Raw genomic sequence first — 25,925 nt, 5'->3', positions numbered from 1 at the left:
GGATCCTGGCACATTCAAGGAGAGGACTTTAGCCTCTAGGCCACGCTGCTGGGCCCAAGGTTTTTTTTAAAGTAGGGATTTATGTATGACAGTAACAAGGCAAATGTCAACTTTGCTTTCCAGTTCATATTGCATGGCATTATGCTGCCTTGGTGCAAGCTGTACCCATTTTCCTGCTTTTAGTACATCCCTGCCAATGGGTTGTGGACAACTCTGCCACATTTGGGCTGTTTCCTTCAACCCTAAAGAACGATCAGAGCTTTCTGGACCTTTCCTGGCTTAGCAGAAAGGAACTGGGTGGAGAGAAGCTTGCTGGCTCCTTTTATGAAAAGTCACCAGAGGCATGGATGGTAGTGTGACCCAGGTACCACTTATTGAGCTTGGATGAAGCCAGCATGTCTGGAGTTAAGGCTACACAAGTGTCACAGGCCAGAGAAGTGGTCCCTAGTTTCACATAACCATCCACAGGGATTGCAGTGGCTGGCTGGAGCTATACCCAGGTCAGTCATTTACAGTGTCTCTCGAGACAGACTTGTTGAGAGACAGATCTTCCATTCACTGGCTCACTCACCAAATGGCCTCAGTGGCCAGAACTGAGCTGATCTGAAGCCAGGAGCATCTTCCATCCACTAGTTCACCCTCCAAATGGCCACAATGGCCAGGACTGGGCCAAGCTGACCCAAGGAGCCAAGTCTCTGGGTTTCAGAGACCCAGGCACTTGGACCATCTTCATAAACATTTCTGGCATCATTTCTCAAATTTTGATCCCATGAAATACTAATGTGACATTCTAGTAGTGCCTAATAGTTTAGCAAATGCTCAGTAGGCACTATAATGTTATCCTATGGGATAGTGTTCCTACCATCTGGGTTTTACAGACAAGGGAACTACTATTTAGGCAGATGCCCAAGGGTTACAGTTAGTAGGTCCAGAGAGCTACAGTTGTAATCAAGGCAGTGTGGCAAAAGCTTTATCCTGTAACACTGCTCTCATTGTTCTGTTCTTGTTCTACTGGTTTTACAGTTTTTAGCTGAATCTTACCTCCTGCAGCTTCTCCCCCTCCACTCAAAGTGGACAGGCTACTTTGTCCTCTCTATGCTGTGCCACCCTACCCTCGCAGCTATGCCTGGACAGATCACAGAAAACAAATTCTGTGTCCTCTGTCTCTTCGTGTCTAATATAGAGCAAAGCCCCTTCTGTGGAATAACAAGGGCAGGCCCTTTACAAAACCTTTTTCTTAAAGCAGGCCATAGGGATCTACTCTGCCTCCGTTGTCTGCCAGTAGATCCTAAGATTCCCCATTTCAGAAGGAGCCTGCCCTCTATTCAGGAGAAAGGAATGCTGCCCAGACAGGCCAAGAAGAATCTGCAGGCCTTGCTGAGCTTCTGCATTCAGTGGATTAATGTCAGGTTATGTCCAATCCTATTTGTATAGGACCCTTTATGTTTCCTAGACATAGTGTTTGTTTCACTAGGCATAAATATGGATCATTCAATGAGTCTTCGAGCTAAAGGCTCCCATGTCACCTACAACTGTCACCAAATAAACTCATCCTGTTAGTCTGTCTTGGTGTGGAGATGTTGGTCATGACCCTTCACGTTATTCAGGAAGGACCATTCTGTTGCCTCCCTTCACAGTGCTGGGGTCTAGGACAGCCACCATGTGTGACTGTGCAGTGCACCACTTCTGCAGCGGTACACAGAAGCCCTAAGCCCTCTCATTCTGTTCATCTCAGCTCCAAATGCACACACAGGGACCTGTCATTCCAAATTCCAATTCTTTGAAGAGATAATCTATGATTAGCTCCTCCTGAGTGGTCCCAGAGAAAATAGTTCTTTTGTCTAGAGATAATGATACCCCACTCATGTTCTTATTCATGACAGTTGTTTTCTCATGATGTGCCACACAAAAAGCCCTTGATAATACACACACACACACATACCTTTAGACCTCACTTGGCCTGAAGAGTGTACTGGACTACATCAGTGCTGATTTCTCATGTTCTCCACTCCTAATCTGACCCCAATCTTCATTCCAGGCCAGAAGAAAAGGTAGACAGAAATATAGGACAGTAGGAGTGCTTCATGTGGCCCTGTCATACCAGGGCTCATTTGTAGCAAGAAACCTAGCTCTGCTCCAGGGTGTCCTGGGCAAAGCTTGAAAGCACTCACCACCAAGATACCAAGCTGCAGAGGTGGCAGGCAAACCTGGCCTTCCTGGGAAAGCTGTGCAAGTGCCCAGAATGGAGGGCAATTGGAGGCCTTGGCAGATGGACAGGACTCAGACTGTAGGTGCCACAGCTGTGATCCTCCAACCTGGAGCAGGAAAAGTTTCCAGAGAAGAGGAAGGCATCTGTGTCCCCTAGGACAGCTCACAGTGGCTGGAGAAAGTATTTTTTAGGTAGGGGAAGTTAAAAGTTGGGAGTCAAAAATGGCAAACTTCCACCATAAGGGCCATTTTGGCACACATGTGCATGGAGGCTTCTGAGCAGGGGCACCCAGGAAAAATCCCTGGAAGAGTCTCTGCCTGCCTCATGTTCATCTACCTCCGCCTACTCAGGAGCTGTTTCTTTCCAAGCTTTCTCCACTGCCCTCCACATGAGCCTCCCACTTTTTTTCTTTTTCTTTCTTTTTTTTTTTCTGAAGAGGCAGAGGAAGGACCGAGACCACAATGGCCCAGTGACTAAATCCTTGCCTTGCAAGTACAGGATCCCATATGGGCACTGGTTTATGTCACAACTGTCCTGTTTCCCGGCTGCTCCCTGCTTGTGGCTTATGAAAGCAGTGGAGGATGGCCCAAAGCTTGGGACGCTGCACCCACATGGAGACCCAGAAGAGGCTTCTGGCTCCTAGCTCCTGGCTTCTGATTTGCTCAGCTCCAACCATTGCGGCCACTTGGGGAGCAAACCAGATTAAAGGTCTTTCTGTCTCTCCTCCTCTCTGTAAATCTGCCTTTCTGAGAAAAATGCATAAATCTAAAAAAAGGGGGGGGCAGAGAAATAGAGCAAGAGACATTCATAAGGAGCTCCTATCTGCTGGTTTACCCCTCAAATGCCCACCACAATCAGGACTGGGTCAAGTTGAAGCCAGGAGCTGCAAACTCAACCCAGATCCTCCACATTAGTGCTAAAGACCTAGCCACCTGAGCCTCTACCTGCTGCCTCCCAAGGTCTATGCTGGCAGGAAGCTTGAGTCAGAAGCTGGAGCTGGGAATCAAACCCAGGCAGATCAAGGTGGGACACAGGTACCTTAGCAGTATCTTAATTCCTTGGTATGAGCAAACAACCTTAACCTGAGCCTTTCATCCAATTCATCTCATCATCATCCACACACACCGGTGGACATCTCTCAGACCCAAGTTCATGTCTTGGGAGAGACAATCTGATTAGTTGAGCTTGGGTGGTCTCATAGAAAACAGTATCCCAAACATGTCCTACTCATTGAGGAAAAAAGTCTGGGTATATATATTCTCAGACTGGGTTGTTCAGAGAAATTGTGAAAACAGTCTGAATAAACAGAAGTTATAAGGGGGAGATTTAGTTCTCCTCCCCCAGCAAGCAAAACAAAACCCCCAGTTCTTCTCAAATAACTTTAGTCATGCACCCTTACCAGCAGCTGGGTGCTTCTGAGGTCTATTTTAGCTCGACCATACGGCAGGTTCAGGTTACTCTCTATTAGGTAGAGCTAGGCTGTAACTTCTTTAAAAATAGACCATAATTTGAGTTTTTCCCTACACCAGCAGCGTCTCTTGCCCTTTTACCCAGTGCAATTATATTTGTAGCCCCATTTGATACCCTTCTCTAAAATCTGTATCTGGCAAAATCCTTCCCACATACCAGGTCCATCAATGAGTCAATCACTTCATCCAAGCCAAAGGGGTTTTCTACAACACACAACAGCCAAGTTCTGTAGTAAGAGGCTGAATTACTTCACCTGCTCTGCAGAATTTCCTCCCTTCTTCCTCTCAGTGTTGCTTTTTTTCAGGCCATCTCCATTTCCACACGTTCCCTGTCACTATCATCTCTTAACCCTCTGCTGGAGCTTGCTGCCCATTACCTGCACTCTGGCTGTTTGGACAAAGAGCAACCAGAGGGAGCTTTGTATAAGCAAATCTGATCCTGCAGCTCCTCTGAGTTTAGGGAGGGCTAAATATGTTAGTCCTCTCCACCCTTACCTCCCCCTATTACACTCCAAACATTGTGGTTTTTCCTCCCCTGGTCCTCCTTCCCTGGTCTTGACACAGAAACACTCCCTTCCTTCTCTCTGGAACCCTTCTTCTGGGCCTCCACTGCAGTCTTGACCCAGAATTCCAGAGTGGCCATGAGATCTAATCTCAAACTGCTGTGTTACAAAGGTTAAAGTTGCCACCTGCAAGGGTTTGATTCCTGGCTGCTCCACTTATGATCCTAATCCTTGCCAATGTGTCTGGAAAGGAGCAGGAGACAGCCCATAGCATTTGGTCTCCAAGTGGGAGACCTGGATGAAGTTTCTTGCTCCTGGCTTTTGTGGCCATTTGAGGAGTGAACCAGAGGATGGAAGGTCTCTCCCTCTTTCTCTCTGTAACTCTGCCTTTCCAATAAATAAATCTTAACACAGAACAGCTCTCACTGTCCCAGGCACTAGATGAGGCCTTCCTGCTGACCATTCTCACACTCCCCCGTTCTTTGTCCTTTATTGCACCAGCAGCCTGGAATGGGTAGGGTTGGCTTGGCTATTTCTTAATGTTAGTTCCCCACAGAAGCGTGGGAGCTGGCTGTGCCCAGCTCTGGGTGTGCTTGCTGGGACTGCCAGAGTGGATCAGCACAGTCTGGGTGGCTTTAACACCAGTGGTCCTCTCACAACTCTGGAGGCCCTAAGTCCCAGACCCAGCTGGCTGGCTGGGCTCTGGGAGGACATGATCGATTGATCGTGCCTATAATGATTAGATTTCAGCTCTCTCTCTCCCTCCCTTCCTCCCTTCCCCCACCACATATTGTGCCAGAAGCAAAGAAAGGAAGAAAAGCTAAGATTGCTGCAGGAGGATCACAAATGACCACTTGGAATACTGATGCTGAAATTACAGACCTTTAGGGAAGTAATGGCTCCCTCTTCCTACCTCAGTACAGAACAATCTCCACCTGCCCACCCATGCCAGCAGCTGACCATTGCTGCCCTGACTAGGGCCACTGCCTGCCTGAGCTGCAGGGGTTCAGCTAGCAGCTGCACAGCCATCCAACTGTCCTAATCCCTCTTTAGAAGGTGAGTCATGGGCTGCTGGGCGTGTGGACCTGGGTAGCTCCCGGAAGGCAGTTTAGCAATAGGCATGGGAGCCTAAAAACAGTTCAGTCGTGCAACTTTATCATTCCAAGGCTAGGAACTAAGCAACTATTGGGCTTGGGAAAGGTGGGGTGGGCTAAATTCAAATTGAAAACCAACTCAGTTTTCATTCTATAAGATCTGTTTCTTACTCTGGGAGTAGTGACAATGGGCAGGAGCCCAAATACTTAACAAAGGGAGAGGGCTTCCTGAATTTAGTCCATTCATTCATGATAGGCAGTTAGGTAGCCACTGAAAACAATGTTCCAGAGAATTGTTAACAATGCAAGAAAACGTTGTATGACAAAGATTGCATTCTGATTTCAGCTTTGTTATAAATAAGGTAGCTTAAACACACACACACATTTACGGGGTGGGGGTGGGGGAGAAATCCGAATTGGTAACTGTCAAAAATGCTAAAATTATTTTTTTCTTATGCTTCTTATGTTAACACTACATTGCTTTTATATACCAGAAAATTAGAGCAACACTGTGTGGGCAGCCAGTCCTATCCATCAATGAACGTCTCAGCTCCTGCTTTTTTTGGAGAGAGAGGGCACTGCGCAGCTAGCTCTTCCCAGGATCTCTGTTCTATCTCGGGTGTCCAGCCGGCTTCTCTGTGGAGAGAATGCTGGAATCCCTGAGGCCGGAGGCTGAGGTGGAGACACCGCGGGGCCTGGCGTGGTTCCGCAGGGGGAGGGGGGATGGAAGGTTACGGGAGGGGCAAGCAAGACCTGCAAAGCCCTGGACCAGCCTCCAGCCCCCGCGGCCACCGCGCAGTGCGCTGTTCCTACAGCCAGGTGCAAAATGCCTTGTCATCTGGACAGCCCACGGCCGGCGCTTTGACTTACGGTTCAATGGAACCCCAGTAGGGCTGTGCGGGTGGCAGCGGAGCAGAAGCCCAGGTCTTGGGAAGATCCGCGGGAGCGGCGGGGCGACCACAGCCGGGGCAGAGTCTGTCCCATTAGAGCAGCCCGGGGGTGGGGTCTGTTCCCTTTAAGAGCTGGAGCCGGAGCTCCGAGGCGGCCTCACACCGGCAGCCGCTGTCTTCAGGGAGTGACCCTCCCCGACCTTCCCCAGCCCTCCCCGCTCGCGCCAGGCATGTTGAGGGTCTTCATCCTCTACGCTGAGAACGTCCACACCCCGGACGCCGACATCAGCGATGCCTACTGCTCCGCGGTGTTCGCAGGTAGGAGAGGGCTTGAGGAGGGGTCAGGGAGGGGGCACGGGGACTGTCCACCAGTGAGGGAGCCCTGAGGTGACAGACACGACTCCCCAGCCCCTCCAGACCGACGCTGACTGTGGCAGAGAGACACGTCCTTGCTAGGGGGGACTCAGAGGGAAACTGAGGCAGAGAGCTAGAGCGCGCTGACCCGCGGTGGGGTTTTAGGGCCTGGAAACGGAGGTCGGGCGGCCCTGAGGAAAGCCAGGAAGGCAGGAAGGCGAGAGCCGGATCCCCGCTCGCACCTTTGAGAGGAGGAGGCCTTTTCTCGCTGGGCAGCAAGGCACAGGACAGGAGCGTGCGGCTTCTCTCCCCGGAAAGCAGGGCCCCATCCTATTTATAGCCGGCTCTTCCCTCCCACCGGAGCCGGGCAGCTCTGCTCTGGCTTTTGCTCGCAGAAAGAGGCTAGGCAGGCGGCGGCTGGAGCGGAGGCTTGCCCACCCCTCCTGCAACCCTGTGTTTGCCTCAGGCACAGCACGGGGGTGTTTGGCAGTGGGGCACAGCAGTCACCAAAGCTCAGGAGCTTTCTAGCCCTTTGCATCGCACTGTACTTGGTGTGTGTGTGTGCGCGCGTGTGTGTTTCAATCATCAGATGTGGTCTCCCAGAGCAGGACAATCTTTTCCTAAGTGAGGCGTGAGTCCTGCCTGCTCCCCCACCACCTGCTCAGGGTCAAGGCAGAGCTGGAGTATCAGCTTTGGGTTTGGCGTCATGATGGGGAAGCAGAAGGGAGCAAGTGTTTGAGCCACATCCACTCTCAGCTTCCATTACCTGACACAGCTGCGGCTCCCGCTCCCTGGACCCCCCGGGAATCACGGCCTGGGTTTGATTCTGGCCATCCAGTGGTGAAAGTCTCTCTCTGTCCTGAGCTCTGGGACCCCCATCCCCAGGCGTGTGCACACCTTGGAGCGCATGGTCTATCTACCCTGGCTTGCTCCTCCGGGCAGAGGCCACTACTCTGTCTGCACAGCACTGTCGTCTTGTTCTTCAGTGCACATCCATGGGATGGGATTGGGGAGCTGGGGGTGGGGACTCAGTGCACAGCCAGAGGAGGAGGTGTTGACTGGAGTGACAGCATGGCCTGTGGTGGGGTGACACTGCAGCTGTGTGTTTGTTCCTGCGCTGCTTTGGCCTGTTCACAGGTTCTCCCCACCCCCACCGCCTGTGGTCTCCGGAAATGAGCTTTATCAAGGTGTTTCCAGCAGGGAGGACCCAGGGGTCAGGGAGGGCTCCTCAGACTTCCCCTCGTTGTCCTCAGCTCTGCACAGACCAAGCAGGACCCGGTCGAGGACCCTGCATTGCCCAGGGAGCTCCATTCACTTGGTTAGTGTGCTTTAGGTAGCCTTTGGCAGGCTGGTGCTCCTGGCCCACTCCCAGCCTGAGCCTTGAGTTGAGTGGTGCCCCTGCAGCCACTCAAATACATACCCCACTGCTGCAGCCCCTGTAGGGGGTGAGATTTGTCTATGCTGTCCACCCACCTGGAGCCCCATTTTCCTTCAACTCCCCACTCCCTTCCTGCCTCCCTAATGCACGTGACACCCTTACCTTTCCCCCCTCCTCCCCTGAGGCCCATTCCCGCAGCAGCAGACACAGATTAACTGTAGGAAAGGAAAGAATGGATAATGAATGGCAAGCCCTTTCTAGCCAGAAGTGCACTCCCCACAGGAAGTGGAGCACAGGAGAGCGTTGGTGTCCTTATTCCAGCCCCTGGAATAAGGCCTGTCTATGTGACAGTCTCTCCCCCTTCTTCCCCCCTTACTCATCCCCCACTCAGCCTCTCCCTGTCTCTCCTCCCCCCTCTCCCCACCTATCTGGTGTCAAGCCACAGGCCTGCCCTTTGCCAGCTGCCGGGCTTCCCTGGCTGGACTCCTCCTTCCTGCAGCTCAGGCCTGGCTGTGGAGAGAGGAAATATATTGTTTGCTCCCATCCTGAGCCTCTCGACCTGGGCCGGAGAGTGGCTAGAACCCCCAAGGTCTGGTTTGGTAGTCACTGTTCCCACCAGGCAGTCACCAGGAGTGCAGTCCCCCTCCCCCAGCCACTGGCCACATGCCACCTCCCGCATTTGCTGAGCTCCTAACCCATGTCCAAATTTGGCCTCCTTGTAGCATTCTGCCTTGCTCACTCTGCTTCTCCCAGTCTGGGCTAGGTTGGTGAATGATTACACCGGAGGCTCTGGGGTCAGGGACACAGGGCTTAGAGTAAAATGCCCTTCTGGGAAGGCTTCCCTCCCTGGCTGGCCTGAAGTGGACAGCCAAGACTCTGGGGTGTGTCCCGAAGGCCTTCCTTTGGCTACCCCATAAGGACACCTGTCAGTTCCTGGGTGCAGGTATGGATTCATCTCATGCTCACAGCAGCTCTGGCCAGGAGACTGATGTGATCCCTTACTTGGCAGATGATGATCCAGTCCCAGAGAGGGCCAAGGGCCTGGCCATGGTCACACAGTGGCCATTGCATACCCCTCCCACATGGTCAGTGTGATCTCTGTTGTTCCCGGCATCCTCAGCTCTTGAATAATAAGCAAGTGTTTTGGGAGGCATACCATATGCTGCCCACACCCAGCACAGCCAGGGCTTGGGATCTAAGCCAGCCCTGAGAGGGCAGTGCTGGGGGTACCTAGCGTGGGACTGGATTAGAATAGGAAGAGTGAGACACGCCTTAGGGAACACATGACCAAATGATGGAAGCTTCCTGTTTTTCAAATGTGGATGCATGCAAACGGGGGCGTTTGTTGAAGCGCAAATGACGTGCCATTTTCAGAGGCTGCCACTTTAAAAGCTGGTTGCAATGTTCTCCGGAGGACAGTCTTATGGATACAGTGCTTATTATGTGCCCCACATTCTTCCACGGGATATTGCACACGAGCTCTGTCATGGCCCAGTTGTAACTTACATGGTGCACTTCATACACATTCAGTCCTCCTAGCAAGCTTGTGCGGTAGCAAATGCCAGCACCCCCATTCTACAGAGGTGGAGCCTGAGGCACAAAGAGATTAAGGCGTATGCTCACAACTAGTGGAGCTGGGATTCAAGCTGTCTGCCTGCAGAGTTCCCTGGCTCCCTCCTTATCTTTAAGAGTCACTCTTAAGAGTCACACCTGCCTGTTCTACTGGGGCCAACACTGAGGCCAGTTTGATGACTGATCTGCCATTTATCTAAGGACAAGATGCTGTGACCCAAAACTGATGCATTCAAACAGACTTCAACACTAAGGAAGATTTCCCAATGTGAATACCCCTCATTTCTCTGTTCCCTAGCCCTCCACTCACCAGCTCTGGTGACCAGCATCTTCCTCACATCTTGAAAACTAACATCTCAGGTTCAAGTTCTGGCTACCCAGCTTCGGGTCCAGCCCTCTGCTATTGTGCCTGGAAGCAGCAGATGATGGCTCAAGAACTCAAGTTCCTGCCACCCACATGGGAGGCATGGATGGAGTTCCTGGCTCCTGGCTTCAACCTGGCCTAGCCTTGGTTGGCTGTTGTGGCCATTTGGGGAGTGTAACAATGGATGAGAGATCGGAATCTGTCATTTTGCCTTTTAATAGTAAATAAACAGATGCCTTTTTTGAAAGATCCATCTATTTATTTGAAAGACAGAGTCAGCAAGAGAAAGAAAGCCAGAGAGAAAGAGAGATCTTCCATCTGTTGGCTCACTTCCCAAATGGTCTCAGTGGGTTGGAGTAGGGCTGGTCTGAACCAGAGCCAGAAGCTTCATTTGGGTTTCCCATGTGCATAGAGGGGCCCAAGCACTTGTGCCATTTTCTGCTGCTTGCCCAAGCACACAAGCAGGGAACTGGATCAGAAGTGGATCAGCCAGGACTCAAACTGGTGCCCATATGGGATGCTGGCAGTGCAAGTGAAAGCTTTACCTGCTGTGCTATAACACTGACCCTGATAAATAAGTCTTTTAAAAAGATCTGATTTACAGACCTGGTGCGATGGCGTAGCATTTAAGGTCCTCTCCTTGCATGCCCCAGGATCCCATATGGGCACCGGTTCTAATCCTGGCGGCTCCGCTTCCCATCCAGCTCCCTGCCTGTGGCATGGGAAAGCTTTGGGACCCTGAACCCAGGTGGGAGACCCAGAAGAAGCTCCTGGCTTCGGGTTGGCTCAGCTCCAGCCGTTGCGGCCGCTTGGGGAGTGAATTATCGGATGGAAAATCTTCCTCTCTGTCTCTCCTCTCTGTATATCCGCCTTTCCAAAGAAAATGAAATGAATCTTTAAAAAAAAGATCTGATTTACTAGGGGACAGGGCTTGAACCCATGTACATTTTTTTTATTATTATTGACTAATTGATTTGAAAGAGAGAGAGAGAACAAGATCTTCCATCTGCTGCTTCATCTCCCAAATGGCTATAATGGCCAGGTTTGGACCAGGCCAACCAGGAGCCAGAAACTGCCAACAGCCAGGGCACCCACATGGGTGACAGGGGCGCAAGCACTTGAGTAAGTATCTGCTGTCCTCCGAGTACGTTAGTAGGAAGCAGGTTACCCTACTGCTTGGGATGCGTACATGCCATGTGAGTGCCTGACTCAAGTCCTGGCTGCTGTGCTTCTGATTCAGGCCTGCATGGCTGTATGGGGACTGCTAAGCTGGAGTCAGGGCAAGAGATCCTGTGCCAATGAGGTGGGCAGCCATGGTGGATGTTACGCACATTTGTACATAGAAATCATGGCACACATCCAACAATACTTTCTGTATCATTTTTACATGGTCAATTAAAAAAATATATATATATATATATATTTGAAAGGCAGAGTTACAGACAGAGAAGAGATAAAGATAAGTGAGGTCTTCCATCCGCTGGTTCACTCCCCAAATGGCTGTTAACAGCTGGAGCTGGGCTGGCCTAAAGTAAAGAGCCAGGTCCCTCAGATGAGTGCAGGGGCCCAAGGGCATTGGCCATCCTCTGCTACCTTCCTAGTCCATTAGAAGGGAGACAGATTGAAAACAGAGCAACTGGCCACCTGACACGGTGGCTTAGCAGCTAAAGTCCTCACTTTGAATGTGCTAGAATTCAATATGGGTGCTGGTTCTAATCCCAGCAGCCTTGCTTCCCATCCAGCTCCCTGCTTGTGGCCTGGGAAAGCAGTCGAGGGCAGTCCAAAGCCTTGGGACCCTGCACCCAGGAGACCTGGAGGAGGTTCCTGGCTCCTGGCTTTGGATCGGCCATTGCAGTCATTTGGCGAGTGAATCATCGGACAGAAGATCTTCTCTGTCTCTCCTTCTCTCTGTATATCTGACTTTGCAATAAAAATAAATCAATATTAAAAAAAAGAGAGAGAGAAAATAGAGCAACTGGGACTTGAGCTGGAGCCCAGATGGGATGTTGGTGCCATAAATGCAGGCTTGTCTGGCTATGCCATAGCACCAGCCCCATGATCAATTCTATAATCAGTTGTTTGTCCACGTACAGCCGCCAGACTGGACTCAACCAGTAGAGTGGCTGGTGACCATCTTGCATGCCTCCAGGGACTCTGTCTTGTCTCCTCTGGTTGTTCCTCTTGGAGCAGCTGCTTCAGAGCTGAAGGCAGTTATCTTCCCCATGACTCCACCACCAGCCTCTCCCTGTCCCCGCCCCAGGCCACACTCACCCTGCACGCTCCATGCTTCCTGCACCTGGTCCTCAGCAGGCCACATCAGCAGGGGAATGCTGATGTCCACCTGTGCCATGCACTGTGCTGGAGACACTGCCCTTGCTGTAGTCCTTTCAAGTGCTCCATGAAGTACCATGCTTGCTCTTGATTTCATGGAATTTCATGGAGGTGGAAACTGACATGGAAAGGTTGAGTGACACACTGCCAGTCTGCAAAAAATCAGCCTGGGATATGGGCCCAGGGCCATCTACTTGTTGCTACTTGTGGAAGGGGCCTCTGTGGCAGTCATGTGATGGTGGCTGCAGCCAGTGTCAGGTCTGCATCTGCTTTCTGCTCTTCGGAAGACACAGGTGCTGTGCTTCCCAGCTGATACACGGGGCACTTTTTTTTTTAATGGTTGGGTTTTGTTTTTTTTCAAACAATTTTTTTTTAGATTTTTTTTTAATTGAAAAGTCAGACATACAGAGAGGAGAGACAGAGAGGAAAATCTTCCATCTTTGATTCACTCCCCAAGTAGCCACAATAACTGGAGCTGCGCTGATTTGAAGCCAGGAGCCAGGAACCTCCTCCAGGTCTCCCACACGGGTGCAGGGTCCCAAAGCTTTGGGCTGCCCTCGACTGCTTTCCCAGGCCACAGGCAGGGGAGCTGGATGGGAAGCAGGGCTGCCAGGATTAGAACCAGCACCCATATGGGATCCTGGCAAATGTAAGGATGTTAGGTACTAGGCTACCGCACCAGGCTGGGGGCACTTCTTTTTTTGTAAAAGAATTTATTTGTATTTATTGGAAAGGCAAATTCACGAAGAGAAGGAGAAACACACAGAGAAAAAATTTACACCTGCTGATTCACTCTCTCAATGGCCACAATGGCCCGAGTTGAGCTGATCCAAAATTAAGAGCTAGGAGCTTCTTTGGGTTTCCCACATGGCTACAGGGGCACACTGACTCTGCCTTCCCAGTTCATAAGCAGGGAGCTAGATGCAAGTGAAGCAGCCAGGATTAGAACTGGTGGCCATATGATATGCCAGTGCTTGCAAGTGGTGGGTTAGCCTGTTGAGTCACTGTATCACCTCTGGCATATATATACTTTTTAAAGATTTGGTTTATTTATTTGAAAGACACAGTTACAGAGACAGAGAGAGAATTTTTTGTCTATTGGGTCACTCCCCACATGGCTACAACAGCCAGGACTGGACCAGGTTAAAGCCAGAAACTTGGGGTTTCTTCTGGGCCTCTCGCATGGGTGCAAGGACCCATACATGTGGGCTGTCTTTTGTCGCTTTATCTGGCACATTAGCAGGCAGCTGAATTAGAAGCAGAACAGCTGGGACTCAAACCAGCATCCATTTGGGCTACGGGGGGAATGCTGGTGTCATAGGAGATGGCTTAACATGCAACATCACTGGCTCCGGTTTCTCTGACTTTTTAAGAGAGGCTATAAATCCAGATGAGTATGGAACATCCAATGCTTCATTAAGGCCTAATTTTGCTGTAAGACATGGTGTTGGGCAAAGGCAACTGTGTGTGTAGGCTGGATGTGTGCCAGGGAACCCCAGAAACAGTTTCTGATGTATGGGGTTTTCTCACATCTTGGAGCCTGAGGGCCTGGGCTGCAGGTGCCTGTGTCTGCATTCCCCCTGAGGACACAGCCATATCTAGCTGCAGAGGAGGCTGGACAAGGCAATCCATCCAGTCAGGTGGCTGTGTGGCCTGGATAAACTGTGGATAATGTGTAAGGCAGAAGAGGAGGGTGCACGTGTGAGGGAGAGGTGAGGTTTCAACCAGGCTGCCTGTTAGAGCTTCATTTCTTGGAGGGAGGTGCCCCCAAGTCACGGAATCCTCGTATGGACGTCTGCAGGGGGAGACGTCGTGGGTGGCGACCAGAGCCCTGAGCAGGAAGCTGCAGGCAGGGTGGGAGAGACGGCTCAAGGCACCGGCTGCTGCTTTTCTGGTTTGCACTGCAGATGTATGGAGTCCCCGCTTCTGGACAGAAGCTGTGGGTTTATAAAAGGTGTGTTCACTGTTAGCCATCCTCACTACACATTTCCTGGCTGACTGACAGATTGGCATATGGGTGGGGATAGAATGCTTGTGGTTGGGAAGGAGCAAAAAAGCTAGAAATCACTGTGGCAGAAACAAGTAAAAAGAGCTTCATGATATTTAAGCTTTCCTCTAGGGGGCAGTCTCTCTCTCTTTGGGAATATCTGATTTAGACCTGGCGGTGGGACCAGTACTCGGTAGCCAAAGTACAGCATCCTGTACAGACTCCAGCTCCACACTGCCCACTGGAGCACCCGAGATGTTAAAGCAGGGTCGGTCTCTCTCCTTCACAGTGTGTTGCATTAAACAAGCAAGCACACCAGCAGCCACTGCTTACAATCTTGATGGGACCAAGAGGCAGTTTCCTGCCTGAGAGAGCCCACCAAGACCATGAGGTCTCAAGGGAGTGATGTTTGAAGCAACTGAAGCCTGCAATATAGATGGGAGTGGCCCTGCTGGGAGAAAGGGCAATGTTGTTGCAGGCAGAGGGGTCAGCTGGCCACAGAGCCACGGGGGTGGGGTCTCTGGAGCTGGGACTCAGAGAGCGAGAGGTTAAGATGAGGGGTCCGGGCTTCTTCACCCTACAAACACTGAAGGCTCTTGCAGTGGCAAGGGAGGTGTTTAACAGAGCAGTGACTCGATGGTGTTTGTTCTGCGATAAGCTGTCTGTGGTGTGGGCAGTGGGCCAAGTGTGACCAGAGTAATGGGTAGCAGCCCAGCTAGGAGGTCCGTGAATGGCCCAGGCAGGTGGTGGTTGGACTTGGTGGAGCCATCTGAATGTGGTATGTGCATGGATGAGACGGAAAGTTGGGCTGGGTTGCTAAGAGTTGAAGTCATGGCTCACATAGATTTAAATTGTCTTAAAGTGACCAGTCTACCTCAATTATGATCCAGAGACACATGGAGCTCCATGTACGTTCTGTATGCCTCACAGCTCCACAGTGTCACTCCAGACCGAAGTGGAATCTTTTTCTTTCTTGTCTGCTGTCCCTGGTGTTTGCTACCTCCCAGGGCTGGTTGGCAATTGGATCTGTGTGCTTCTGGTTCATAGAGCAGGAGAGGGAGTCGGGATTCTCCATTCTTAGTGTGAAAGGCCTCCACTCTTTTGAAGAGTGATTGAGACACATGTACACCACTGGAACATGGCCAGGATGTGGACTCAAGTGGAGGATCCACCTTGGAGCTGCAGCTGGGGACAGAAGGAAGAAGGAGGACTGGATGTAGGGGAGGAAGCCAGTGCCCACCCCATCTGGATGGCAGAGGAGAGTACAGGGCCCTGGCAGTTGGGCAATGTTTGGGAGAGCACAGCCCCCACCTGCCTTTTCCTCTCCTCCCCTCTCCTACCCCCGTGGGGATGATTGCCCCCTCCTGTTTCCTCCTCCCACCCCCCTCCGCTCTTTATCTACTTCTCTGAAAGTATTCCCATGGGCACCTTCCCTGGATGGGGGAAGGAGGTCTCCACTCCCTGACCTTGAGTTCCCTGGAAGGAGGAGTATAATGCACCCCACGACCTTGCACCCTTCTAGCAAGTCAGCAGTGACCCATGAACGTGCTTGGGATTCATTTCTTTCTTAATTGATAGATTTATTTCTCTTATCTAGGAGGTCAATCAACAGAGACAGAAAAGGGCAGTTTAAGAGAAAGAAGTCTTCCATCCATTCACTCCCCCAAAGGCCATCATGGTTTTAGGCTGAGTGGAGCCAAAAGCAGGTGGCCAAAACTCCATCCAAGCCTCCCACATGGCTGATAGGGACAAGCACTTGGGCCGTCTTCTGCTATCTTTCCAGGCGCATTAGCAGACAGCTGGATCAAAAGCAGAGTCCCCAGGACAAACTGGTGCTCAGAAATGGGCTACTGGTGTCCTAAGCTGCAGCACAACCTGCTGAGTCATATGCCGGCCCTTAATTTATTCTTTTTTTTTTTAATTTATTTATTTTTATTGGAAAGGCAGATTAACAGAGAGAAGGTAAGACACAGAGAAAAATCTTCCATTTGCTGGTTCACTCTGGCCGCAATGGCTGGAACTGAGCCCATCTGAAGCCAGGAGCTTCTTTTGGGTTTCCCATGTGGGTGCAGGGTCCAAGTACTTGGGTCATGCTCTACTGCTTTCCCAGGCCACAAGCAGGGAGCTGGATGGGAAGTGGAGCAACTGGGACACGAACTGAGGTACACATGGGATCCTGGCAGTTGCAAGGCAAGGATTTAGCCCTTGGGTCATTGCATCGGGTCCCCCTCATTTATTCTTTATTTATTTATTTATTTATTTATTTATGTATTGGAAAGTCAGATATACAGAGAGGAGGAGAGACCGATCTTCTGTCCGATGATTCACTCCCCAAGTGAGCGCAACGGCCGATGCTATGCCGATCCAAAGTCAGGATCCAGGAACTTCTTCTGGGTATCCCACGTGGGTGCAGGGTCCCAAACCTTTGGGCCGTCCTCGACTGCTTTTCCAGGTAACAAGCAGAGAGCTGGGTGAGAAGTGGAGCTGCCAGGATTAGAACTGGCGCCCATATGGGATCCTGGTGCGTTCAAGGTGAGGACTTTAGCCGCTAGGCCACGCCACCGGGCCCCCTCGTTTATTCTTTAGGAAGAGGTTTATGGTTTACAGAACACCTACTTTGTGCCGGGCACTGTTCCAGGTGCTGAGGAGATGGCAGTGGACGAACATAACGAAAACCCTACCTTCTTGGAGGAGGCATTCATTCTTAACAGGGAGAGAAAGAAGACAGGTGCATGTGTTACATGGAGGTTGGAGCCTGGCATGGAAGTGTGGCTTTAAATAGGGGTGCCCAGAGATGGCCACCTTTTAATGGACTGTTGGCTGAAGCAAAGGTGACACACTGCAGTCCGAGGAAGCAGCTGAGCAAAGGCCCTGAGGGTGCTGGTTTGTCCTGGCTGAAGACAGCTGGCAGGCTCACATTCTTCAAGGATGGTCCCCTAGGGAAGCGGCAGGGGAGGTCAGTGAGGTCACGTGGGGGGACTTTCAAGGAGTTAAAGATGACACTACATCGTCTTGCTGATGGGGTTGGGAGTACATTGTGGAGGTCAAGGATAGAAGTGGGAGCCACATAGGGTGTCCATCGCAAAGCCTGCGTGAAGCACTAATAGTGATGTTTGCCATGGAGGTGGTGAGAAGTTGTGGGATTTTGGACATGTTTTGAAGGAGAGCTGGTAGGATTTGAGGGAAAAGACTGGAGACACGAAGAAGGGATGATGCTTTGGACAAGATATTGGTGAAAGGAGAGAAGAGTGGAGGCTGGAACTGTGTGGGTGCCAAGGGCATTTATTGGGCAGACAGTGGTACCATGTCTGTAGGCAGATGGAATAATCCAGTACACAGGGAAGTTGGGCCTTGGGGGAAAGGGGTAGGAATTACTGGAGTCTGGTCATAAAATGGGAAAGACAAGCTTTATCATGTCCTGAGGGTCAGGAATCAGCAACAGCTGGGTTGGTGAGCTGAACCGAACGCCTGTGTGATTTGAACAAACACTGCGGCCTCAGGAGAGGCCCTAGATGGGCTTGAAAAAGGTTCAGAGGCTGGGTCACTGGGACCGGAACATGGGGTATTTCCTGACCTTGGGTTTTAGGTGTTAGAGTGTCCGCCTAAGCAGCGAGCTGGAGCCAAGGGGCCTGGCTCTCCAGCACGGGTAACGCGTGGTGGGAGGATGCCAGGGTCAGGGGCGCACTGGGCACTCTAGCACGGCACACTCCTCCAGGGCTCTTTAGGCTCTAGCTCCCAGTGGCACAAGGACACCCCCCCCCCCCGCCATTGTCGCGCCCATTCTTCCCGCGCTCCCCCAGGTCCCTTCCTGTGCGAGCCGGTCGGGAGGCCTGGCCACCGGAGTCTCCCGTATGGGGGCAGGTTCGGAGGCGACGCGTCCGCGCTCGGAGGCCACACGGTGGCCTGTGTCAGCTGCGACTTCCATTCCTGGCTGGAGGCGGAGACCTAGGATAGACACACACTCGGGGCTCTGGTCCGAGCTCTACTCTTCTCCGCCTGCCCAGGGCGGATCTGGGCAGGGGACTGGAGGGGAGGGAAGGGGAGGGTCCGCCCCGCCCAGGGGGTGTCCGGTGTCCTCCCTACTGGGCCCCTCCCAGGCACCGGCCACTTTTCTGTGGAGTCGCCGCGAAGGTGACAGCTCCCTTTTGGCACGGGTGTCTGTGAAGTGGGTGCTTGGACCGGGTGCTCCCGTTGCTGTCCTGCTGGCGCGCCTCTGGGTGCCTGAGGCTGCGGAACCATGCTGTGTTGCCTGCTGGTGAGGGCCAGCAACCTGCCGGGAGTGAAGAAGGACCAGCGTAGCGATCCGGTGGCCAGCCTGACTTTCCGAGGTGAGAACCTGGGGGCGCGGGATGATGTCCACGCCCATAGCCTATACTCTTGCCCTGGCTTCCCGCCCTAGCCCCAGGCCAGACAGGCCAGTTTCTCTTCCTGGCAGTAGGGAGGGAGCCCGGCTTCGATTTCTGCTGCGATGGTGATGAGACTGAAAACTCACAGGAAATGCCTTAGGACTGGGGGACTTTGGAACCACCCGAGTGCAGTACTGTGTCCACTGCCAGCTTTGCTTTTCGCTTCGTGCTTCCCGGAGACCTACCTACACCCGAAGAGAACTGAGTCATGGTTGAATCAGGTAGTGGAAATTGTGGGGTATTGGCAGATGCATCCAAGAGGTGGAGAAAAGTCAGGGCCACCTACAACTGGGCAATGGCTGGTGAGCTTTGCTGTTGTGCCTTGGTTCCGTTCATTCATTCACCCCTCTGTCTTGATGGATCACAGCCCACATTGAATCCGCAGTGTCCCAGACAGTAAGGGCCACAAGTGTTCAGGGGTGTCAGGGGAGTTTTCCAGATTTGAGGAGCTTCAGCCCCTATGGGTGGTGCTGGAGAATTATCTCTAGGGAAGCAAAGGACTCACCCACCCCCCACCTCAACAAGCACCTTTAGCTGCCACTGCAGGGCAGGGGTTCCCACAGGACAGAGAGACTCAGGAAGGGAAAGGGAAGAGGAAGGACCCGTCAAAATTAGGAGAAGGAACAATAGCTGTGAGTCAGGACCCCAGCGCTGCAGGGAAAGATAAATAGGAGAGGGCTTCCTCCTTGCCCGGAGCTGCACACTCGTGCTCTGGGGCTTTGTGCAGTCAGACGCAGGTCATACGGGGAGGGCAAGTGGCAGCCTGAGATTTGAGCAAAATCAGCGTTGGCAAAGTACGATTTGTGTATAGTACTGAATCCTTGTGGTAGGACGATTTGCATTTGCTGCTTGTTTGAAAAGCTTGATCTGGGACGTTTCAGTCATTTTGAAGGTGTCATGTTTGTGTGTTTGGTCTGCTGGAGTAACGTTAAGGCAAGATCTTTAATTCTCAGATGTTGCAGGGACCTTGACTGTGTAGACATTCCAGGCTGACCACTGGCCAGTAGCCCTGGAGCCCACGGAAGCCCAGGCTCTGGTGTACATGGTGCCTCCCAGCATCTGTGTTCTGCAAGTCAGGATGTGGAAACCAGCGTTCACACTGGTTGGTGGGTACTGCTCTCGAGGAAGGCAGGTGACCAGTTTCATCAAGTCCCATCTTGAGTGTTGTCTTGGCCCTGATTCCCTGAGCAGGGGCAGCTGCTGTGCTCCCCACATCTTATTATGCCCTAACTTTTGCTCTTATTCCTATTCATTTGGACTGATAAGCCCCTAGGAATACAACTGTGTGTAATCACTTCAGCTGTTTCAGGTCTGTGCGTCTTTCAAAGTCTACCTGCATACCACCCTCTCCAGGAAAGCGCCAGGATTGACTTAACATCCAATTCTCCACTCTAGATGCAGTGACACTTGTAACAACCAGTATGTGTGTAGTACTTGGCTCTGTCCTTGGGCCGCCAGGCCTCCTTGGGAATGACCACCTGTCCTGCTTTATTCATTGATGTGCTCCAGCTCAGGGTGTGAGCAGGTGCTCTGTTGTGTCTATGTCTTCTTTGGCCCTGCCTCCAGCCACCCTCCAGGTGTGCCAGGCAGCCTCACTGAATCTAAGGTGGAGTCCTCACCAATTGCCGTCCTCAAATCATTTGGCAAGAGTGCTTGAAAACGGATTCCCGGGACTCCTCTATAGAGGCTTGCATCCAGTGCCCATGGGAGGTGTTCTAAGAATCAGTGTTGACTGCACACCTGATCCAGACTGTTTGGGAGCCACATCTAGAGGATAATTGGCTGGAGCTGTGGTGACAGTCCAGGGGCAGTCACCATAGAGGTGGAGCTGAGCTTAAGATGTGAGAACCAACCCCAGTGCTGGCTGAGACCACCCAGGCTGGCTGCACAGCAGGACTACCCATAGAACTTCAGAACGGGTCCTGGCTTTTCTGGGGAAGCTTAGGCACAGATACTGCTAACAAATCCCCATGCCTTTTTCCACTCAGGGTTGGGAAGCTCCAGGACCTGGTCCCCTGGGGGCAGAGGGGACCAAGGCACTGCTTGCGGAGGAACCAGTCCTGTGTGCTGGCTACAACATGCAGGCTGCAGCATATGGACTGGCACTGGCTTCATGCTGCTTGCAGCTGTGCTCTGGGCATTCCAGTCTCGGATGTAATTTCAGGACTCCACTCCCGAAATAGAGTCTGAGCTCGTAGAGATTGGACTCTGAAGGGTTTTTTTCTTCTTCTCTGTCTAAAGACCTCAGGGTAGAGGCATTTGGGAATAACTGGTCATTTTTTTGTTTTTGCACTAATTAATTTTCTAGTTAACTAAAAGCATCACGAAGACCAGGGCCATGGTAGAGATTTTTTGGTCCATCAGTGGTGATGGGCATGAGCAGCTTCCTTCCACTTCCCTTCCTGTTTCCAGCTTTGAAGGTGTTGATTTTGTGCCTTTACTCATGCAATTAATCACTAAACACATCTTCACTGAGCATCTACTGCATGTGGGGTTGAAGTGCCCCCAAGAGTAAAACCAGACTTCCTTTGCTTTGGAGCTCAGATGTCTGTTTCCTTGAAGGATGGATGTGCTGTGTGTCCCACCTGGTGAATTCTGCCCTGCTCACCAGGCTCACCAGTCAGGGACTCACTCTCCCTTCCCTTCCATAGCCAGGGTCAGGTCCTTAGTCCTACCCATACTTCTGCAGAGTGCCTGAAGGTCTTGCAGAGATTTTATTGGAAAGGCAGATTTACAGAGAAGAGGGACAGCAAAAGATCTTCTATCTGTTGGTTCACTCCCAAACTGGCCACAACAGCTGGAGCTAAGCCCCTCTGAAGCTAGGAGCTGTGAGCCTGTTCCAGGTCTCCCACACAGGTACAGGGTCCCAATACTTTGGACCATCTCTACTGCGTCCCCCATAAGCAGGGAGCTGTGTAGCAAGTAGAGAAGCCGAAACACAAACTGGAGCCCAAATGGGATTCAGATGCTGGGGCTGCAAGGTGATAACTAGCCAGTTGAGCTACTGTCAGCCCCTTTACAGAGCCATCTTAAGCCAGCTTGTTTTCGTGCCCTCAGGCAATGTTCCTGGCTCCTCTGTAAGGAGGATGGATCATGGGGTCCTGGACTCCAGACATAGCCTTTTGAATGTTCAAAATAATTGGAAACCTCTAAAATAGCTTTTTGTTTCTTCATTGTAGACAATGATACTTGTCAGGAATACATGAAACAAAATAATAATAATAATAATAACAACAACAATGAAAGGCCTTCAATCTTGCCACTTGTTAAAAATTTGACATACTTCCCTATTCTTTTCTTTTAAAGATTTATTTTATTTTTATTGGAAAGGTGGATATACAGAGAGGAGAGACAGAGGAAGATCTTCCGTCCAATCCAATGATTCACTCCCAAGTGAGCGCAACGGCCAATGCTATGCCAGTTCGAAGCCAGGAGCCTCTTCCGGGTCTCCCACGCGGGTGCAGGGTCCCAGGGCTTTGGGCCATCCTCGACTGCTTTTCCAGGCCACAGGCAGGGAGCTGGATGGGAAGCGGGGCAGCTGGGATTAGAACCAGTGCCCATATGGGATCCCGGGCGTGCAAGGCGAGGACCTTAACCACTGCGCCACCGCGCTGGGCCTCCCTAGTCTTTCAAAAAGATTTATGTGTTATTTTTATTGGAAAGGCAGATTTGCAGAGAGGAGGACAGAGAGAGAAAGAGATCTTCCATCTGCTGATTCACTTCCCAAGTGTCTGCAAAGGCTGGAGCTGAGCCGATCCAAAGCCAGGAGCCAGGAGCTTTCTTCTGGGTCTCTCATGTGGTGCAGGGTCCAAGGCTTTAGGCTGTCCTCTACTGCTTTCCCAGGCCACAAGCAGAAAGAAAGCAGAGCAGCTGGGGCATGAGCGGATGCCCATATGGGATCCTGGCATGTGCAAGGTGAGGATTTAACCACTGAGCCATCACGCCGGGCTCCCTCCCTATTGTTTTGAAAATGAAACTTTAGTTATGAAATTTAACGTAGAAGAAAGATGCATAAAATATAAATGTCTGGTTGGATATGGTGACTCTCAGCTGGGAGTAATTCTGTTCTTCTGGGAACATTAGGCAATGTCTGAGAGGTGGTATCACTGGCATCTCATGGGTAGGGACCAGGGATCCTGTGACCTGTCTGGCATGTACCCACAAAGCAGATGTATATTTGATTCACAAAGTTACCAGTGCCCTGACAGGGAAGGCATGCTTTCATATGTAAATGATGACATACGTGAATGTGGTGTCACCCAGGCACCCAGGGGGTGCCAGCTCCGCACACCCCTGCCCCACCCCTGGAAGCCCAGACTCCTGTCTGTCTCTAGAGGTAATCTCATCCCAGCTTCCCCCCACCCCCACATGTTCACATATTTGCTCAAAAATACCACGGATGTTTTTCAGTAAATATTCTCTGTACCAACTTTTTAAAATATCTGAATATTATTTTATTATATGGGTGCACCATAATTCAATTGTTCAATCACCTGTTGGTGAATTTGTTTAGGTGATATCACATTTTTAAAATATGTACTATACTGGAGACCAAATATTTGCCCCATATGTAGTTTTTTAAAGAAGTTTTATGTATTTATTTAAAAGATACAGCAACACAGAGAGAGAGAAAGACACTGAGACTCAGGTGTTTGGCAGAAATTCAGGTACTTGAGCCACATTATCTGTTGCCTCTGAGTGTGTGCATTAGCAGGAAGCTGGAATGGGGAGCAGAGCCAGGACCCAACCCCAGAAACTCAGATGTTGAATTCTGGTATCCCAAGTGGTGTTTTAACTGCTAAACCAAACACCTGCCTGAGAAGTCCTAATGCATAAAGATCTGTTGCCCCTTCTCATGCCTCTGTATCTTATGGAAGGTTGCACCTGTAGTAGACATGTGCAGGCATATTTAATTGTCATTTTCAATTCAGAACAATACAGTGTAACAAATATTTGTATATTATTTACATGGCATTAAGTGTTATAAGTAAGGTAGAGATTATTCAAAGAATATGAGAAGATATGCATATGTTTGGGAAATTAAAAAAATGCATGGGAGGGGCCAGTGTTGTGGTATATAGTGGATAAAGCCACTGCCTGTGACACCAACAGCTCAAATGGCACCGGTTTAAGCCCTGATTGCTCCTTTTCCAATCCAGCTACCTGTTAACGTGCCTGGGAAAGCAGAAGATGGCTAAAGTGTTTGGATCACTGACACCTGCATGGGAGACCTGGGTGGGGTTCCAGCTCTTGATTTTGGTCTGGTCCATCATGGCTGTTGCAGGCATTTGGACAGTGAACATGTGGATGGAAACTACCCACCCTCTTTGTAACTCTGTGTTAAATACATTCGTAAATCTTCTTTTAAAAAATAGTACAGGGCCAGGCGCGGTGGCGCAGTGGTTAGCGTCCTCGCCTTGCACGCCTGGGATCCCATATGAGCGCTGGTTCTATCCCGGCAGCCCCGCTTCCCTGCCAGCTCCCTGCCTGTGGCCCAGGAAAGCAGTCGAGGATGGCCCAAGGCTTTGGGACCCTGCACCCACGTGGGAGACCCGGAAGAGGCTCCTGGCTTCGGATCGGCATAGTATCGGCTGTTGCGCTCACTTGGGGAGTGAATCATTGGACGCAAGATCTTCCTCTCTGTCTCTCCTCTCTGTATATCCGCCTTTCCAATAAAAAAATAATAAAAATAAATCTTTAAAAAAATAGTACATGGGAAATGAGCTTCATGGATTTAAAAACTTTTAACATCATAAGAAATGTATCTTTTAATTCCATTTTACACATTTAAAAAATATTTGTTTTTATTAGAAAGGCAGCTTTACAGAGAGAAGCAGAAACAGAAATATTTTCCATCTGCTGATTCAGACTCCAAATGGTCATAATGGCTGGAGCTGAGCCAATCTCATGCCAGGAGTCAGGTGCCTCTTTTGGTTCTCCAATGTGGTACAGGATCCAAAGGCTTTGGACCATCTTCCACTGTATTCCTGGATGCGAAGTAACCAGGACATGAACTAGTACCCATATGGAACAGTGGTGCTTGCAGATGGAGGATTAATCAATCGAATCATCATGCCAGCAGCTAGTTTACACATTTTTATTCACTTTATATGGAGGATTTGAGCATTTTGAGGTTGGAGGGCAGGTCCTAGAACCAGCTCCCCTCAACACGGAGGGATGGCTTTATTAACAGAAAGAACAAATACCTCGCCGTAAAAAATTGGAAACATTTAAAAATCATTCGGTAAGAAATAACTATGAACAAATAGTAGCATTAAAATGTTACAAGTTCTATTTGAGCCAAAGAAATTATCAAAAGTTTGTGTGATAATGTTTTGTGCTAGCAAAATAATAAGAAAATAAGCCCTCATTCTTGGCTGCTAGAAGCAGAATCTTTAATAAATCTATAATTTCTGGTAGAGCAATTCTCCTTCTGGAATTAGATACAGTGGAGTGGGGGCAGTGGATCAAGCCACTACTTGGGAGGCTGCCATTCCATATCGGAGTGCTAGTTCAAGTCCTGGCTGCTGCACTTCCCATCCTGCTTCCTTTAATAGTGTACCTGCAAAGTCAGTGGAAGATGACCAAGTACTTGAGCCCCTATGGGAGACTCAGATGAAGTTCCTGGCTTCTGACTGACCTGGAACAGCCCTGTCCATTGAGTCCATTTAGGAAATGAGCCAATGGACGGAAGATCTCTCTGTCTATATCTCCTTGTCTCTCAAATAAACATTTTACAATCATATGAAAGAATATTAACATTTTGTCATAGGCATTTCTAGTATTTTCCCCAGATTTTTTGCTTAATTCATTTTTAATCAGCAAATAAAAATCGTATGTGAAGTTCCAGTTGACTTTCTGAGTTGAGACTAACCCCCTCATGGTGGATCCCATTACTTCCAGGGATTCACTGCCCATGGCTCTTCCTGGCCACCTCTTTCTTGGATCAGACTCCAGCTGGGGTTTAGGAAAGATGGGACTGGATGAGGTGCTTGAGAATGAGAAGGGTAGTGGTCTGCTGGTGAGGGGGGTTGCCTAGGCCTTGGGGAGCGCAGATATGAGGCTTAACAAATAATCTGGGCATCCACCAAAGACTCATGTGTTCAACTCTTGATCTCCAGTCTTAGGATAAGGGATTAGCAATGGAACTGAACCGGGTTGTGGTATCCACAGATGGGACCTTGATAAATGATTGAATCAGATGCAGTGGTCAGGGTGGAGTCCCCAGTAGCTTTATTAACAGGGGCACCTGGACAAGGGATATGAAGCAAGAGCACAATCTCCCTGTGTCTGCTTCCTGACTTGCCCCATGATCCTCTCTTTGCCTCTTCCATCTTCTCCAGATGCTTGAACCAAAGGGGCCGCCTG

At 50.5% G+C, this 25,925-nt stretch overlaps 1 protein-coding gene across 14 annotated transcripts in view; it reads left to right on the top strand.

Annotated features, from left to right (window-relative positions):
- The first annotated feature begins 6,395 nt into the window (after nucleotides 1–6,395).
- DYSF (dysferlin) overlaps nucleotides 6,396–25,925 on the top strand; it is a 175,226-nt gene continuing 155,696 nt past the window's right edge. For 7 of the 14 annotated variants that reach the window (XM_040994027.1, XM_040994023.1, XM_040994025.1 and 4 more), the window contains exon 1: nucleotides 6,396–6,483. In XM_040994027.1, coding sequence (XP_040849961.1) covers nucleotides 6,396–6,483 — 88 coding nt within the window. Of the gene's footprint in view, nucleotides 6,484–18,388; nucleotides 18,480–25,925 lie in introns of those variants that run through there. The other 7 variants (XM_040994026.1, XM_040994022.1, XM_040994024.1 and 4 more) reach the window with 1 other exon arrangement.

This window comes from Ochotona curzoniae, unplaced genomic scaffold (genome assembly GCF_017591425.1).
Source record: "Ochotona curzoniae isolate NIBS_2020 unplaced genomic scaffold, NIBS_Ocur_1.0 contig_883, whole genome shotgun sequence".
Lineage (NCBI taxonomy): Eukaryota > Metazoa > Chordata > Mammalia > Lagomorpha > Ochotonidae > Ochotona > Ochotona curzoniae.
The sequence above is the reverse complement of the archived record's forward strand: the minus strand, read 5'-3'. Positions and strand labels throughout refer to the sequence as shown.